Genomic DNA, 19,231 nt, shown 5'->3' on the forward strand with positions numbered 1-19,231 from the left:
ACTCCATATCCATTTGACAGAAATGCTCAGTTCTCTTGATATGAGTCTCTCAGACTGATATGAAGTGCGACATAATTTCTCTGAGAGCTGGAATTGTGCTTGTGTTGCTCGAGTTGGATCAGCTGTACGCACTATTGTTTGCTATGATTGGCTCAATCAGGGCTTAGCAGCTGATAACATTTAATCATATATATACTAAACTGTTTCTTTTTACTCTCATGTTCACTGACATGTGTCAATGACACGTGCTACCCCTGCTCCCTCAACCACCTCACCGTCCTCTTATGTTGAACTTTATAGTGCGTTATCCCAAAGAGGACTGAGTCATAATTAAAATAGCAAAACATTTTCCCCTCATTTTAAAATTAAATTCCTGTCATAGGATTTTTTATACTGTATTTATGTTTTTTTTTGCGTTATGATATACCAAAAAGTTAATAAATATATCCCTTACAGTACATTTTCCAGAATACCTTAATGGTTACAACTGTACTGACAGATAAATCAGGCATTGTCCATAAATAAATGAATATTGGTGGGTGGATGCAGCAACAAACCTTCTCAGTGGAAATATAAATATCCAATACAACTGAATTTACTTATGAATTTATTTATGTTTTATCATTTTTAAAAACACTTATAAAACCCAAATATTTACACATTGAAATAGTACAAAGGAGCTTGTACTGCTCACTGTAGGCCTGGAGGTTAAGGTGCTTTTCTGACATCTAATACTGCTTTCAGACATAAAACAAACATGATGAGCTGCTCCTGTCATCTGTTTCTCCATTCCTAATTCTATATCCAAACTCTTGACTGAGCTGCAGGGGCTTGGATCAGGAGTCAGTCGGCATGTCCTGACTGATATGGAACTGAACATTTAAAATATGTCCAGCTTCCTCATCCAACCATTAACCCGACCTTGACTCAAGAGGAGGTTGGCAGCTCTGCCTGCAATAGAACTTCATAGCAGCTGTTGTCCCATATGAAACACTTGCTTTATCAGTGATGATCACTGTTTTTTTTTTAATAATGTGAATTAGATTTATTGATCATCTGGGATTTGCTCCTGTAAATGACTGTTTCAACAATTTTACAGTAGATGGCTGCATACCATGTCACTAATCTACAGATAAAGTTCTTCCTCTGCTTTAGGAGTATAGCCAGCAGTTCCTTGATCTTTGTGTCATTCCACGAGGCGATGCATCATATAGCCATAACCCAATCAGCACTGTGCTGTGATTCAAACTAAAAATGTTAACCATTAATCATACAATTGGGGAAAACAGATCATGGCCACTTTGGGGTTTTGGATACATTCAGCTAGAACACTTTAGTGCAATATTAGTGGCCACTTCCCTCTGTCTGAAAGAAATATAAGATTTATTCTTGTTTGGGGTCTTGTTCAGTGAGTCAATACTTTCTTGAGTCTCCTAGTTGCCTCTGCCATGATGTTCACTGGAACTATGTGACTTAGCGTCTTTGTTGTCAATGTGTGACATAGTTCTGTAAAGTGATAGAAAGTTGCCACAGGTGACGACTGGGAAGGGAATCCAAAGTTAATTTGCAAGGTTTTTGCCTGTAGCATGATTGGTAGACTGTGAGAACTTGTACTATTTTTAAATATGTAAAGCACTTGGTGGTAACACAGACAGATATAAGACTGTACTGCTATTTTAATTTTGTTTCTTAAATGCTTTTTATTGTATTTTCTTGCTTCTAAATTATTACTTCTGTTTCATTGATATCCGATTGTAAAGCATTTCGGTCAACCTGTCTTTGAAATGTGCTACTTAAATACATTTGACCATGACCTTGACTTGACTACTAATACTACTATTATAATCAATATTATAAGAAACGTCAGTATTGCTGCTAAACGTTAATGATTTTTAAAATAATTTATTTTAATAATGTTAAGTTATACATTCTCACACACAAAGACTCCTGAAATATTTCTGTCCTGAAACCTTTATGTTGTCTCATCAATCTGCGTAAACTGTAACCATAAAGACTTAAAGGGGACCTATTATGAAAAACACGTTTTCTCTTGCTTTAACATATATAAAGTGGTCTCCCCTCAGCCTGACAACTCAGAGAAGGAGGAAAGCAACCAAATTCTGCAGTGTCTGTACAGCCGCCCGGATGAGCCGTCCAGTGTGATGTGGCTTCTACGAGCCGTTCAGATTCTGCTCCCGTCGTTACGTAACGACGGGAGCAATGCGTGAAACCACGCCCACAACTAACTCTGGCCAGAACAACAACAACCCCGCCGGCCGGAGCTTCCGCCATTATTTCGTAGCGGTGTATCACGTCATTCAGGCAGCCAATCTGCACAGTGCCTCATTATCACAGACTACGTTTACATGCAGTCAAAATTCAGGTTATTGCTAATATTCCGGTTACTGAAACATTCAGAATATTCCGTTTACATGCGTGAGCAAACAGGGTTATCCCTGTGTACATGGTAATTAATCATTCGGGATATCCCGAACAAACCAGCGACGCTGGTTATTGGTGTTTACATGGACGTGCAAATTCGGGTTATTGCCAATATTCGGGTTTTAAAAGGGTTATTGAGTGCATGTAAACGCAGTCATAGCCTCCTCGCCCACTCAGAATCCCGCATAGAGAATGCGGTTAGAGAATGGAAAGATAAAGACATGGCTCAGAGGCTGAATTTCTAATTCATTTAGCAAAAAAAATCAAAAGCTTGTTTTTAAGACATTCAAGGCCTGTTTAAAATAGGTATTAGATGCCATAATATGTCTCCTTGAAGGGGATATTATCAAGGACTTACTCATGCAGGACAGGACGTACAACAGTGTCCCCTTTGGTGTGGGCTTTGTAAAAGAGTGTGTACAGGTAAGGCAGAAGAGTGTATCGTATCTTCAGGTAGTGTCTGGAGCTGTTCACCAGTAGTGAGTCAGCACCATATGCAGCTGGATCCTGGGCCTGGTGAAACAAAAACAGATTAAAGTGATGAGGTTGATGAATGACAGAGAGTGGCAAAAAGAAAACAATGATTAGTATTTTATCTACCAGGAAACAAATGGGAAATAGATGGAAGCGTGAAACATGTTTGAATACCTTTCCTACGTAATTGGATAGGGAAATGATTGAATCCGAGTGAAAGGGGAGACAATCAGAAGAAGAAGGAAAAAAAAACAAAACTATTTTCTTTGAGATCATCAATTTAATTTTGAAGAATAAGTGACGTTAACCTCATTCACTATGGATAAGGAAGACATAAGACTAATCTAAAAGGAGATTTATGAAATAAAGAGAGAAAAAGAGCAGTAGGATTTAATGTCTATGATAGTGGTGAGTGCGAGGGTGATTAGCTGCTAACAGGCCGTGCTTCACTCATAGAGCTAATCATTTATGCCATCAGCACCTCTGAGAGTGATGAGAACTTGTGTGATTGTGTCTTTGTGTGTTTGGTCTTGGACGTGTGGGCATTTGATGAGTGCCATGATTAGGGCAAAGCAAAGGTCACATGCTGGCTATCTTGTTTAGCAGAAATCTTACATCAAATTCATCATCATCTTGCCCCTCTCCCACACCAAATGCTTCCTTTCCCATATTTCCCAAACACACACATTTAAACCTACACATTTCTCCTACCCTGCCACTGCTATTTTTTGCAGCAGTCATTAGCATGCAAATGTCACTTGAACAATCAAGTGAGAGTTTCCATTTTTATGCTGTTAAGTACTTGAGACCAACTTTTCTCCCAAGCTATGTGTGTCATTTACAGAAATAGTACAATTTAAATTTAAACACTGCTTCAGTCTCAGCATGTCCTTTTCCTGTGTTTCTCAGTGACATAAAGCCACAAATCTGACATGTTACTATTATAGTTAAAGAAATACATAAACTGTATTTTTCCTCTTATTAAAATATAACTGAGTAAAGCTGGATGTGGTTGTGACTCTGGTCTGCTTTGGCCTGGTAAGCGTTTTAAATTAAACTAAACTATTTGACTTTGTGTTAATCCCTTTCTGTCCATTCATAGCTTTGCACCTTTACCTTGGCATTTATTTGCATTATGAAACTGCACTCATAGAGGTAAACAGTTTTATATATTCAAGTCTTGTTTTAAGGATGGTCACCATAAAGTAAAGGACAATCCATTAGTATGTGGTTGGTCTGAATTTGTAAGCTAGGCATGAAATATGAGCTTAAGAAATGCTATATTTAGCTATTGTTGCTCATGTCCTTTTGAGAGTCAAATGTCAAATATAATGGATATGCAACGGTACTGTACACCATTTCTTTGACAATGAGATTTTACTGATGGGGTGGTGTTTTTAATGCATCATATTCTTAAATCAAAGGGAAACTAAAAAACTAGATTTTGCATAATAGTGATGTGATTCATGATTGTATTTTGTTTCATGGGCAGGATAAAACAACACGGATAATGGATTGAACTGGATTTTCAGCTCCAATGAGTGATGTAACATTCATTTGGATCAGATCAGCACTAAGAGTTGGCTCTGATGACCCCTAAACTGGTGGTCATTCATTACCTATTTTACTTGAATAATTCAGCCAAAAACAGCATAGCATTAATTAGTGATTTGCACTGTACATATATGTTAATGAATATTGCTTGAAAAATTTGAATCCCTGAATAACTCAAAATGTTTGTCATTTCCAGATCGCCATTATATTTATTCATTACATTATATTTTGGTATACACATACTCGTGTAAAGGTTATTATGTGTGTACTGTGCTCCTTTTTTTATACACTCTTTAAAACTTCAGGCCACCATCCACCTTTTGGACCTGATAGTATGAGCCCAATGTTCTTTCATTCATGATTTGTTGCATGTATGGATGACTGAGGCCAAGTAATGCAAAACCATTACTTAATCTTGAACTAATTAACAACAGCATTTTCCAAGAATCGGCTGTCAAATGGGAGCCAGTTCCCATCATTCTTGTAAAAGAGCAGGCCCATGGAGCTGACTCATTTGTGTACACCGAAACCGGTTAGACTCACAGCTGGGGTTGAGGAGGCGCAGGTAGAATGATAACTCTACCCAGTCCATCTGTGGCATGGGGGCAGGGGGGTATCTAAGCCATATGGCATATCATACTGCAGTAACTTAACATAATTTAGCATTTGCATTACATTTTACTGGAGTGTAAGATCTCCACCTCTTTAAATATTGGTGCTGCTTTCCTATACATCTTACTTCAGACTCCAAAGCTCCCGTCCTCACAGCGGCTTTTATTTAAAAAAAAAAAGTAACATTCGTAGAACTAAACCCAAAATCTGAGTTCCCACTGCTCCAGTTTCAGAGAGCAATTGTACTAGAGCTTGCAGGCTGACAGTACTTGTAGGTCATAGCATCTATACGGTGCTTTTAAAGAAGGGTATACCCTGCAGTTCTTTTAGACCAAACGGTGGCTGTGTACTACATACATCTAAAACTGACACGACAACTGCATGGAAAAATGCTTTCATAGTACCGCATAGCCCTCAGCATTGTGGTTTCGACTGAAGGGATAGAAAGCCCCCACTTGCATCCAGCGGCGACATAACTCTTCAGGTGAGTCGCCAAAGAATCCACAGATGTCAGCTCCAATCTGAAACACAAAATAAAGCCAAAAGCCAAATATTGAAAAGGAAATATTGCAAGGGTATAAATGTTAACAAATATCTACAATAATACATAAGAAACTTGAATTGATGTGATAACTGGCAACATGTTTTCCTTTCAAAATACATTTCCTGATGCTGGTTCATTTCTGTCACGCTTTTAAATTCAAGAAATAGACTAGAGATGTTTACATACATGGCCTGCTTTTCTGATAGCAGATTTACTGTATATGTCCAAATACCATTTTTTCACTCTCTTTCTCTTTATTTAAATAAGTATTTGTGTCTGTATGTTGTGAGGAACTTAAACTCTGCTTGACAGAGACCTGTTGAAGTAGTTGGCATTTTAGGACCACCTGATGTTCACAGCTGGAGGAGTGTGTGTTGGGTTTGTGCGAGCAATTGACTTCCCGTTGTTTTCTTACTGCTGTTGGCTCTTGGTGTGAACAGAAACATTCATTCACTTGGGGATAGTAAGTGGCAGTGTACACATACAACAGTGTATGGATGTATGTTTCTGAACGTGATGGCATTTCCATAACGTGGTAACCCTCTTGATGTTTAAATTAATGTTATTCCAGGCACTTCTCCTCACCTGTCCCTCCGTCAGGATGTCAAAATACAGATCTCAGTTTGCAAAGGCAAACAGAGGAGTTCTGATTGCAGAGCCACAGGGTAGAAGGTAAAACACACTTAAGAGATGACTTGCCCTAAATCTTACGACACAAGCTGTTTGTCTCATATAAATGTTCTGCTTTATAAATGTTCTGCTTTGTTTGAAAAGAAAACAACTAAGGAAAAGGTAATATTTTTTGCAGAATAATCATTCTGTCATGCAACAGAGAGAAGAGTTAGTTGGAATAAATGGTTTGGGTTGGTTCTCACACTCTGTATATGGACTGCATGCACTCAGATGAGCAAAAGTTAAGATTTAATTAACACTTAACACTCTTAAATCCAAAACTGGAAAAGAGAAAAAAAGTGGAAAAAACAAAAAAGAGTTAGTTCTGATAAGCTTTATTTGGTCATGGTGTTTAAGAATATATTTTTGTTGTCAAAGCCTCTTACATTAAGCTTAATGTGAACGGGACCTTTGGTACTCACGTAGGGAACTCCAAACAGCCCAAACTCAAGCATGCCAGGTATGGCCCACTTGATGTCATTCCAGTTGGCACCATTGTCACCCAGCCAGTGGCCTGAATATTTTCCCACACCTGGGAAGGAGGAGCGGGTCAGAATCAGACTGCGGTTTCTTCCGAACACCTGCTGCAAGGCTCTGTGAGGTGGCGAAAACAGAAAAGAGAGAATCATGGGAGGGCCAGGTCATTAAGATTAAAAAAAATATTTTTAAACAAAAGGACACAGGGATAGAAAAATGTATACACTGGAGATAACATACATGCTCACAGATAGGGGAACAAATACCTGTAGTATGATCATACACTGCAAAAAAGAAAGTTTGAAGACTATTGTAGACATTTTTTTGCTAGTTTTAAGTATAATAATATCAATATTTTCCTAACACATGTGCAAATATTATTTTGCTTAAAATTAGACAATTTTGACTAGATTTATGGAATATTAGGATCATTTCTAGAGGTACCCATTTTGCAGTGTATTTAGCTTGAGAAAAATGTAAGCAGCATTGATGTCCATGACAATACAAAGCTAATAACATGTAATGGTAGTGCTGTCAACAGGACATTTTAATCAGAGAGCTGACAGAGAGAAGAGTAAGTTGAAAAAACAGAAACAAATAAAAATTGAACTAGCTTTAAATGGGGTAAACCAACACCTTAGATCATTTCTGATCAATTTCCTCCTTGGCGTTATGTTAACACACCCTGCCCAGCTAAGGACATAAACTTCATAGAGGTGGTCCCACTTGCTGATGATTTATTAAGTGTATTTGATTCCCAGCACCTAGCTGCTACTTCATCCATCAAATTTCTATACCCACTCCATCCTGCTCCAGGTCACCAGCTGTCAGCAGACGAGGGATGGTATATACCCTGGACAAGTCGCCACCCCATCACAGAGCCACACAGAAACAAGAGTTTCATGTGTAAATTTAAATCATTCAGTCAATCATCTCTCACAAAGAAGACCTCAACTGCTTTCATAATGATAAAATACATGAGTTTTGGCATCTAGGCTCCAATCTAATTAATCTCCATTGCCATTAGCCACATATAAAGGAACTGGGGTGATGAACATAACTTAAATAGACCTCTAACATTTCTGAGCAGAAATTATTGCAAAACAGTGGTCCCTATGAATGCATCACTGTGTCAGGTTGAGTTCCAGCAGCGGATCACTGTCTGCATCAGGGGCCTTTGAAACTGATGTGCTAGCTGATATTTTTAGCATTATGCTTTTGAGTTTCCTGTTACAGCATTGTTAAAGCACTATAAACCATAATGTTTACTTTAAATTGATCAATTTCACAGCCAACACTCTGTTTTCCTACTCTTCTTAAGAACATATTAATTAAATGAGCAAATGTCGTTGTACTTCTATAGATAAGTACTTGTTATGTACATTGAGAATATGTATATCTCTTATTTATCATTAAACAGGTCATTATGCTCAGCAGTGACTATGAGCAGATTTAAGTAGGCATCTTGTGTTTATGTTTTTGTTCCTCTTTGCATAGAATTAAGATCAAATGAAAATGATAGAAAATGTTACTCAAGTTCCATGGTACTTGCCAAAGACATGACTGCGAGGCCCCTACTTAACTTGTATCTCTCAAGACACGTCCCTTCAGGACACGTCCCCATAGTATCATCCATTCACTATCTACGCACAACAGCGCAGGCATGGTAAATGTATGTTTATCACTCTAATGGGCATCACCACCATTTACATAATTGAATTATGGAATACACAAAAACTTCCTTGCCAACTGCCTGCATGATACACATTGAAATCTGTATAAGCTGAGACGATTTTTTTAGCTTTTAAAACAACAACAATTATTTCTCATCGAGCTTGCACATTTTCTGTCATCTAACAGATTTATGTGACCATTTAAATTTCCATGTCTTAGTGATTATACTCTACGGTCCCAGCGATGCCCTTTTGTAGGTTTGTGAGCACAATGGGCCATTAAACAGTTCCGGCGTTCTACCCAGATGAGAAATTCATATACGCAACTTCGGAACTGGGCTCATTAAAACATATTTCAAACACATGGGATCCAAAGAACAATTTCTGTATAAGAGTCACAGGCTTATGATTTAGGGCAGGCATAAGTCAGCTGCATACCTAAAGAACTCTTGTAAGAACTCTTGTTTGCCAGTTCCGTTGTTTGTTTTCATATCCTTTAACTGTATGACACTTTTTGAATTTTGTGCGTCTTGCGCTGTTTTTGAGTTTGCTGATACTTCATTGTTCTGAGGGGGTGGCAACAAGTTGGCTTCCATATTCCATGTGGGCCAAATTGCTCTCTGTCACATATTATGGATGCACTCACTTTTCTGAAGCCAGGACCATGGAGTAGCCGTACAGACTGTGGACGTCGTAATGGTTCCCCCAGGCCTGCTTGGCATCCATGCACAGGGTCTTACTGTACATCAGCTCATCTAGAATCTCTGAGGGTAGAGAAAAGATGAAGCAGGTTAGAAAATGAAAAAAGTGGGTGAAGGTATGGAATGCAAAATATAGAGCAGAGTGAAGGACAAGGAGAGATGCAGGTGGGTGGTGGGGCAGATAGGTTGAGAGAGACCTTGATATATGTATGACACTGCAGCAAAAAGCAGAAACAAAGGAAATAAGGACAGGAAGGGCAATGAAAGAAAAGGATGACTAAGGGGAAGTGCAATAAAAAGAGAAGCATCCCTGTCCAGTCATGATCAAGCTGTTGGGGACACAGTCAGAATAAAAGATATGGCAGAGGACCCATTTTCAAAATTCTTCACCAGGGACCCACTATTTTTGATGAGTTTTCCCCTGGACCTCAACTTATTTTATGAGCTATTGTGGTAAATTTATCAACTTGTGTACATGATTTCAGCTTTAGGCTGCACACCTAAAAGAAATTTTATATCTTTGTCTTAAAACAGTCATATTGCAAGCTAGCTCACATCAACCAAAAACATGTTTGAGTCTGTATATTTGTCAAGGAAAAAACAGTGGATATATCATATATGGATATCAAGAGCACAGGAGAGCAGCATATTTATTATGATTGTGACTCAGAATATAGTAAATTATGTATCTTACTTGGAGTGTAAGGGGGGTAGTTAAGGGCGTTATCAACACAGCCTTTGGATGATCCTTGCTTGAAATTAGCCACCTCATTCATGTCCTGAAAGTACATAAGTTTGATTATCAGGAAGTTGATAAAAACAAAAAACATTTTAAGTATAATCTGTGAATTTTTAAATTAAAATGATCATTGGCTTGTTACAGTACAGGGGATCCAGAATGTCTTTGCTACATGGTAATGTGAGGAAAAGCAGATAATTGAACAGCTTTTGTTGTCTTTCATGATAGGTTTTAGTCAAGTAACCGGGATTGGACATTAGACATTGTTTGTGTTGCAGCAAATAACACAAGTAATGGTAGGATTTTGTGAATTTCCATTTGAGGTATCATTAACAGTACAAATGTCCGTCTGTTCTTTGCTTGGTAAACTTTATTGGTTTCAGTGTTCACCCCAAAGTCAAGTAACTGCCACTTTAAATTGCAAATATTTAAGCTTACTGCCCTTCTGTGCATATGTGCGTGCTAGTGCGTGTGTGCGTGTGTGTGTGTGTGTGTGTGTGTGTGTGTGTGTGTGTGTGTGTGTGTGTGTGTGTGTGTGTGTGTGTGTGTGTGTAACTGGCTGCAGAATAACGCCAAATTCAGAATTTATAGCCACTGAACAGCTAATTACTAAGTCCCCTTTATGCTGTGGAATCTGACTTACAATCCAGAGGCCATCGTGTTTGACCTCCTGGTAGAATCGCAAATACTCATCTGTCCACCAATTGATGCAATTTTGGCTGGTGTAGTCTGGAAAGACTGTTTCTCCCGGCCACACCTGTGAGGGAGAAAATTCGAGATGCTGTTTATTTACAAGCATTACAAGTACTTTCAAATATTTTTAGATACAACTATGAGAACTTTTGTTTTACTGTCAGTACCTATAAAAACAACAAAGCTGCAAAAACAAACCAGCCACATGTTGAGGGTGGACTTGACACTATGACACTACTGCAAAGGCAAAGTAACTAAACGTGTTCACCTTATTTCAGTACTGTGGCAGGGTGGAGGATTGGGTGTGGGCTGCGGGGAAGCAGCCACTCAGCTGATTGGGCACACCTGTGCCCAATCAACCTCTCCAACCTGCCTGGTTTCATAAACAACGACTGTTCACCAGCAACTCTCTGCTGGTAGGAAGGAGAGCTGCTGAAGGTGCTGAGTCCTGGTTCACGTCTGTGTGATTCGGAATAAAACATTTCCTCCTCGAGACCCCGTGTCCTCTGTCCTGTCGGGTGACTCCAAGTAGCAAGCCATTGCTACAAGTACATCCTAAGATATTTATTTTTTCAAATAGCTTTTATATTTTGTTGCAAGTTGTGAATTTTAAAGCTTCTGAGCTGTAAGACTAAAGATTGAATTGTTTTACATTACCAGTGATCATCTCATCACAGGGCTTTGCTCATTTAAAAACTGACTCTAAAAAAGTTATTCTTTATTGCCTTCATTTCCAAAAGCATCATTGCTATTTTACATTTTGTCTGGCAAATTGTGGAATGCAATATTAGTAAATATCAGACGTTTTCATTCCTTGGCCGTTTTTACATTTCTTAAGACCCACCTTTTCTGCCAGGCTTTTAACCAAGTATGAGATGTTGATTTTAACTTATTTTAATTTCGTTTAATTCTTACCTTATTCATGAAGTCTCTTGGTTCATTTTTGGTTTTTATATTTTATGTTTTTGAATTTGTGTCTTTTAGTGGTTTAAAGTGTATTTTATGTCCAGAACTTTGGTCAGTGCTTGCTTTGTTTTAAAGTGCTTTATAGATAATGTTGGCTTGGCTTATCCAAACTGAATGGGGGTCAATGATTCTGTACTGAAACCTGACAAAAAAAGTTTGTAGGTTGTGTAAAGATTATTTTTAGTAACAAATTCCTTGTATGTCAAGTAACGTACTTGACAAACATTTTTATGATTTTGATTAATCTCATTTTTTTCACTTACTTTCTATTGTCAGACAATAAAACAAGTGTGAAATACTGGAAAAAGCGCAACTCTGCTGAAATCAGAGTTGCATCCACTGCACACAGCCAATTCAGTCAACGACACGCCCACGACAGCTCTCCGCTGCCTGTCACTCAACACAGGGTGGGGAGGAGCTTGAGGCCGTGGGGGTGAATCTTAAGGCGGATCTTAAGGAAGAAGCAGGGTGTCCGACAAATGTTCAGCTCAAAACGGCGCGCCGCGTCACGCTGCGCAACGCTGCGCAACGCTGGGTTGCTGCGGCCAGTTAGGACAGTCCAATAGAAAATAAAGCAATGGAATTGATTTTGTCGCTGGCGCTCGCTCGCATCGCATAAAGTTATGACACAGTGTTAGGACACGGTAACTCCGCCGGCCGGAGCTTCCACTATTTTTTCGTAGCGGTGTATTGCGTCATTGCGTCAGGCAGCCAATCAGCTCAGTGCCTCATTATCATAGCCTCCCCGCCCACTCAGAATGCAGCATAGAGAAGGAGGTTAGACACTGGGAAGATAAAGACATGGCTCAGAGGCTGAATTTCTAATTTATTTAGCAAAAACAATAGGCATAATAGGTCCCCTTTAATGCATTCAGGTTAGACGACTAATCATCTCACTGCCACTGCAGGATGAATGTCAGCAAACTTACACCTCAATTCATCAATTTTAAATCAATATTTCAGGGGTAGCATAATTTGATAGTCCAGTAACATCCTATCAAATAATGCTCACGTCACTTAATGAGTGGACAGAAGGGATGCAAGAAATGATAGGCGTGGCAATCAAACTTTGAAAATCAACTGTGCGCAGAACAAAGTAGCAGTTCTCGACGGGTAGCATGGATCGACAGAACACCGGCCCCCTGAAAAATACCAGAGATGAAAAAAATAAAATAAAATGTTACTACGACCTCGCTTTGCCCCAGCACGTTTTTTACCCTTATGGCCACCCATACCCCAGTCTAAAGCCCTGCACGGGACCGTTTTCTTCACCTCGCTCCCGCCCGCTCCCAGTGTTTATATCCACTCCCGCCCGCTCCCGCAAAACTCTGAGAATTCGTGCCGCACAATAATAGAGATGCATTGATTTTGTGTCTTCTCCCAGCCCGCAAGAGAAATGTTGTCCTAGACAAATCTATCTGATTTAATGTTAACAATATAACTGTGGAGCTTGATGGATAATTGACCGTTAATAGGCCACCTGACAGAAAGTTGGATGCAAATCCATCATTGTCATCATCGCACAAGCTATTTCGCCTTTCGCGCACGTATCAATTATGTGATTGAGGTTTTAGCAACGAGAGTAGGCTTTGAGTGGCTCAAATAACACTAATAAATAACATAAAATAAACAAAGTTAACGAATGAAACAAATTAATTTAAAGCAGCACAATGTAACTTTCAGCTTTTGTTTAGTTTGGCGGCTCCTTTGGACAAAAGCGGTAGTGCTTTACCAGTAGTGTGGAAGGGTTCCTACCATCCACCTCGAAGTTACATAGTGCCAGTGAAGGCGATACAGACCCCTCAGACCATGACAGAGGTGTCATTAAACCTGTTGGAAGTTGATGTACCATCACAATGACTCTGGAAATATTATATTAAGGTGGAAAAGTTACATTGTGCTGCTTTAACAAATGAATGAATCACTTGGCCATTACATTGCTGCACTGATACAAATATTGTGCTTGATCTACTTAAAAAAAATAAGTCAACTTTTTGCATAAGATTATTATGTAGATCAAGAAAGACTAGTCTTTGTATAAACTACTTAATTTTTTACAATGTAAATAATACATTTTGCAAGTACAGTCAACTTAATGTTAAAGTTAAAGTTTACTTTATTCACCAAAATTAAGTTGAATTTACTTGCAAATGAATTTTGTACATACTAAAAATTAAGTAGTTTATACAAAGACTAATCTTTCTTTACCTACATAAAAAGCTCATGCGAAAAAATTGCCTTATTTTTTTTAAAGTAGATCAAGCAAAATAGTTTTTACTGTGGTGTTCTACTTAAAAAAATAAAGTATGTTTCATCTAAACCAGGGGTCACCAATCCTGGTCCTCGAGGGCCGGTGTCCTACATGTTTTAGATGTTTCCCTGCTTTAACACACCTGATTCTAATTAATCATAATCATCAGCTTGTCATCCAGGGCTGCACAATTCTGTTAATGACACAGTCACTTGTATCATGGTGCAATGAAGCAGGGAAACATCTAAAACCTGCAGGGACACCGGCCCTCGAGGACCAGGATTGGTGACCCCTGATCTAAACGTTGGTCAATCTGCCCAATAGATTAAAATTGTTAAAGGAAAAGTAAATACAACAAGATCATTGCTTGTTGTTTTTGTGTAAATGAAAAGTTTACCTGGGATTACATAAATGCTGCTTGTTAAGGAAAAAATGCACAATGTCTTGTTTTTGAACAAATGCAGATTAAGTTCAAAACTAGATGTATTCATGTAAAGCAACAGAGTTAATTTTTAATTGTTAATATCACAGATTTAAATATGTTATATTTACATGCGCTTAGATGTATTTTTCTCAGTGTGTGGAGGAAGAGAAAGCTGCTGACCGACTGCGGTTCCAATCCCTCGTCTCTCTTCCAAGATGCGTCCACAGACACTAAACGCAGTTTCTACAAATATCTGACTTGCCTTGCTTTGTCTTTGTTTTGTAAAGACCTTGTTTGAGGTTCTTTTCCACGTCATTGATTTCCATCTTGTCGCTACGATCCCGATCCCGCAGTGTTTTTTTTTTTAGCCGCCCGCTCCAGCGAGATTTGCGTTGGGTCCCGCGGGACCCGACGGGAGCCAATCCCCATGCAGCCCTCTACCCCGGTCATAGAACGTGAACGTGACCCCCCCAGAACGGAATGAAGTGATATGTGTAATTTTGTGTCTGAAAGAATTGATATTGATTTTAATTTATTTTGAAAGGATGTGTTGTTTGGTGTTTTTGACCATGTAACAATTAGAACAAAGCCAAAGGAAACGTTTATTATTAATTTGTTAATTATCCTCGCAAAATTCCACATCCACAAATCTAAATTCTTACGCAAAAAACCCTCTTTTTTTACTTTTCATTGTGAACTAAAACAGTATCTGGACTCTATTAAGTTTTCTAATAATTCAAAGGCTATCAAAACCATAAATGTATGTAAATGTTTTGGCTTTCTGTTATAATTTCATCCCCCCTGGCTGGTTGTAATGTGTTTTGCTTTTTGTTTTGTTTTTTATTTGTGTTGTACTCTTTATATGTTATAATTCGACGTGAATTTGCATAATGTGAAGTTTTTTTTTATCATTGTTATGTTTGCAATTGTTAATAAAAAAAAAAAAAAGAAAGAAATGACGTCTTTTTTTTGGCAAGATATCTGTTCACTAATTTCACAACATATTGAGTCTGATTTCTCCCTTTCATATGAAAATGTATTGTTTGGATTCTTTTCTTACACCTCTAGCAAAGCAAATCAATTTTACATCATCAATTACATTTTTTTACTTGTAATTTCCATATTCACAAATCTATTCTCTAATCACAAACCATCTTTCCCGCCGGGAAATTCCCGGCCTTTAAAAATGAATTCAAACAATACATTGCAACGATCCAATATTCTAAAAATAGAAAAGCCATCCAAACCACTAAGTTATGTACTATGTATAACATTTTTTTGAACTGATCTAATTTCTGTCTGTGACTAATCCCCTGGCATCAACTGTTTCTATATATGCTTTGTTTGTTATATAATGTATTGTTGACAATTTGAAATAAAGAATTGTGAAAAAAAAGAACGGAATGACATCAAAAAGGTTGGGCGAGAGAAAAATTGATTCAGATTCAGAATGCGGGATATTTAAATAGTTTGAAGCTGAACTTTTACCTAGGATTGTGCACGGCTTTCTGTGAAGAACCCAGAGAGGGTTATTTGATTTTTATTGATTTCATAAATAGTGTTATTAGCCTATATATTTTTTGTGTTATTTTATTCTGTGAAGAACCCAGAGAGGGTTATTTGATCTCAGAAAGGGTTATTAATATTTGGATATGTGTGTTGCGCTGGAGTGTCAGCATGTTTTCTGGAAAACAATAAATGATCACTGCGATTGTCACACTTTTTCTGTGAAACTGACCCTGGCCCCCCATCAGAGAAGGGAAAAGATATGTGGCCCTCACTGGAAAAAGTTTGGGGACCCCTGATCTAGGGTGTAATCTCCAAGTGGCTGGCAATATAATGTTAATTTATATTATCAGATGTCACATGCCTTATTAAATGTTCATTTTTGCTGTTTTACGTTCCTCTTCCATTCATGTTTTAATCCCAGTGTTGCTGTCCTACTGAAGGCAAACTGGTTGACTAATCGTTACTGTTGCGGAAGTGTTAGAATCTGAATCTGAATCGCATTCTCCACAGGATAAGTTCACTCCATATTTGTGGTATAAAAGCGAGAAAATTAGCTTGAAACTTTGTAACTTTCCTTACAGTGGTTTACCTTGGAAGTAATGAAGAATTTGTTACTGCAGTTTTGAAATTCTCATTTTAACCAAATGTGCTGTTGCTGAGCTTTGCCATTGAAGGACAATACACTGGAGTATTCCTTAAAGAGTCTTTGTAATAATAACATATTTTAATTTAGTATTGCTGTTGTGAACAGCATTTGTAACATAACTACACAATCACCTCAAAATGTGTCAGGGTATTGAGATGCATGGAAGTGAAGATAAAATAAATAAATAAAAAGGCCTGTGTCGGGGAAATAGCTTAGAAATGTTTGAATAGAAAGGGTGAACTAGGGGAATTGGTGAGGAGGGAGAGAGTTCAAAGGAGAATGAGGATAAAAAGATAGACGAGTTGAGGAAGAGAACAAAGAAGAACAGAAATCGATAAAGCAATAAAAATCTCTAGACGTGACTGTGTGTTAAGAGTCGTCCTTAATGACGTATATTGAGAAAAATGATTAATCAACAGAGCAGAGGGCAGAGATTTCCTGCGTGTGTCTGTGTGTGTTTTCTGTGTGTGAATCCTTCTGTTGAGCACAGAGATATTAAAAGTCAAGGTTGCTCCATGCTAGCGATCCTTTGCTCTCACTTCCATTGGCACCAGCTTTACAATCTGGTTTGTAGCAGAGGCATGAATCATCCTCATGTATGATCACGTGAACACATAAAGATTTATAGATCGGATGTTTTTGGCAGCTTGTCAGTAATTCCAAGGTCAGAACTTGCTGATAGATAGCAGCAGGTACCATCTTTCCTTATTTATTCCTTAAACTTTTGTCATGTTCAGATTCCTGCTAAAACAGTGAAAAGGGCCAACACTTAAAAAATCCAATCAAATCTTCTGGCATTTTGCAGCTGCATATCAATCTTTTTCTGTTCTGTTCTTTTCTCTCTCATGTTTTCTGTCTGCTGTCTGAGCCTTTGTTCTTTATGCCTGGTAATATGTAGTTTTGTCTCTCTCTAGCTTTCGTTTCCTGTGTATATATATGCATATCAACTCAGTAAGAACAGTCTTTCTGCCTTCATTTTCCTTCTTATCTTTTATCTGTGCTTATCTGCCTGCCTTTCTGTCTGCCCATGCCTGTCTGTTATCTTCATCTTTAAGCATAAACCCCTTTTCACTAACAACTGCTATCTTTTTTTTTTTTACTTTCAGTCCTTTTTTTGCCTCTTTTGTCTGAAGATAAACACCTGTATGAGTGAAATGTTATGATTTGAAAAACATGCTTTTTGTAGACATGTGGGCCACCAGTAAAAGCTTTTATCTTTAACAATGCCCAGGTAGGCTGTGGTCGACATGATGCTGAACTGGTACTGATGGTACCAAAGTGTGCCAGGAAAATATCCCCCACACCATTACACCACCACAACCAGCCTGAGCCATTGATACAAGGCTCTTTTGCGTACCTTGGTTGTAACAAGTGTTTTTTTAATTACTGTTGCCTTTCTATCAGCTCGAACCAGCTGGCCAGTCTCCTCTGACCTCTGGCATCAACAAGGCATTTGCGCCCACAGAACTGCTAGTCACTGGATATTTTCTCTTTTTTGGACTATTCTCTGTAAACCCTAGAGATGGTGGTTGTGTGTGAAAGTCCCAGTAGATCAGCAGTTTCTGAAATACTCAGACCAGCCTGTCTGGCACCGACAACCATGCCACGTTCAAAGTCACTTAAATCCCCTTTCTTACCCATTCTGATGCTCGGTTTGAACTGCAGCAGATCGTCTTGACCACGTCTACATGCTTAAATGCATTGAGTTGCTGCCATGTGATTGGCTCATTAGAATTTTGCGTTGATGAGCAGTTAGACAGGTGTACCTAATAAAGTGGCCGGTGAGTGTATGTGCATAAATATATGAAACTGACAACCAAGAATAGCATTTCCATTAAATAGGATATATTTTGATGCAAATGGTACTAGATTATTTTTTTTTCCGTCTGCCTCTCTCTAATACACAAGAACCTGCACTTACACACATACTTACTTGTACACTTAATCTGCCATGCAGTGACTCAGAACATTTTAAGATTAAACAGTAATGCAGAATCAATGCATAAGTTTGCAAACACCATGAAAAGCCGATTAGTGCATGGACTGGGACTAATCGTGTGTGTAATCAAAGCGACATTATAAAAAGACTGGAAGAACCCATTTTTACTCTCCACTTCAACATTCTGGGACATGTATTCTTTGGGGAAGAATGAAAAATAAAATTGTTGAACTTTCATTAATGGATGTTCTTTTTCATTTTCATTTTCATGCAGATGAGTCCTAGCTATTCTTATCCATGAGCCCAGAATCAGTTAGTTAAACTACCATCATGTCTTAACTATCACATGCCTAATTTGGAGTATATCTCAGCCACTAAACAGTGTATTACAATTTGGTATCAAAATAAATGTACTCTGAGAAAAAATGAGATTACAGAAGTGTAAAACTTGCATATTACATGGACAATGTAAACATAGAATACACTACGTAACAAAGAAAATATTTTCTGACAAAATGTAAAGCAGTTGGAGTGGAAACCTCTCTTTGGATTTATGAATTGGAAGTCTAAACATTCTGGACATATTTCATCGATAAAGATTCCAGGATTGATTTCTATTGTATAATGGAGAATCTTTGGAGAGGGTTTTGAAGGAGAATGTTAAGGCGGCTTTCCAAATTGCCAACTTTGGCACATTTTCCTAGATTAAGATTTACCTGTGCTGTTGAGGTTTTTCATGTGCCAAACTATAAAACTTGATTTATTTGAAACTCTTGCTACTAAATGTATTAATTGTTGTCAAATATAATTTGTTTGAGTTTGTTTATAGTTGACTTCTTCAGTGTGTGTTCTAGTGTATGTAACCCTGAGTTGTGAATATGTTGGTGGCCAATTCTTTCCCTAAAGAATCTTCAC

General features: G+C 38.1%; 1 protein-coding gene across 2 annotated transcripts in view; it reads right to left on the minus strand.

Annotated features, from left to right (window-relative positions):
• si (sucrase-isomaltase) overlaps window positions 1-19,231 on the minus strand; it is a 75,580-nt gene that overhangs the window by 38,324 nt on the left and 18,025 nt on the right. For both annotated transcript variants that reach the window (XM_061719127.1, XM_061719129.1), the window contains exons 13-18: window positions 10,532-10,645; window positions 9,844-9,928; window positions 9,095-9,212; window positions 6,721-6,892; window positions 5,487-5,603; window positions 2,801-2,955 (exon numbers count right to left, since the gene is read on the minus strand). In XM_061719127.1, coding sequence (XP_061575111.1) covers window positions 2,801-2,955; window positions 5,487-5,603; window positions 6,721-6,892; window positions 9,095-9,212; window positions 9,844-9,928; window positions 10,532-10,645 — 761 coding nt within the window. The remainder of the gene's footprint in view (window positions 1-2,800; window positions 2,956-5,486; window positions 5,604-6,720; window positions 6,893-9,094; window positions 9,213-9,843; window positions 9,929-10,531; window positions 10,646-19,231) is intronic.

Source organism: Cololabis saira, chromosome 4 (assembly GCF_033807715.1).
Source record: "Cololabis saira isolate AMF1-May2022 chromosome 4, fColSai1.1, whole genome shotgun sequence".
Classification (NCBI taxonomy): Eukaryota; Metazoa; Chordata; class Actinopteri; order Beloniformes; family Belonidae; genus Cololabis; species Cololabis saira.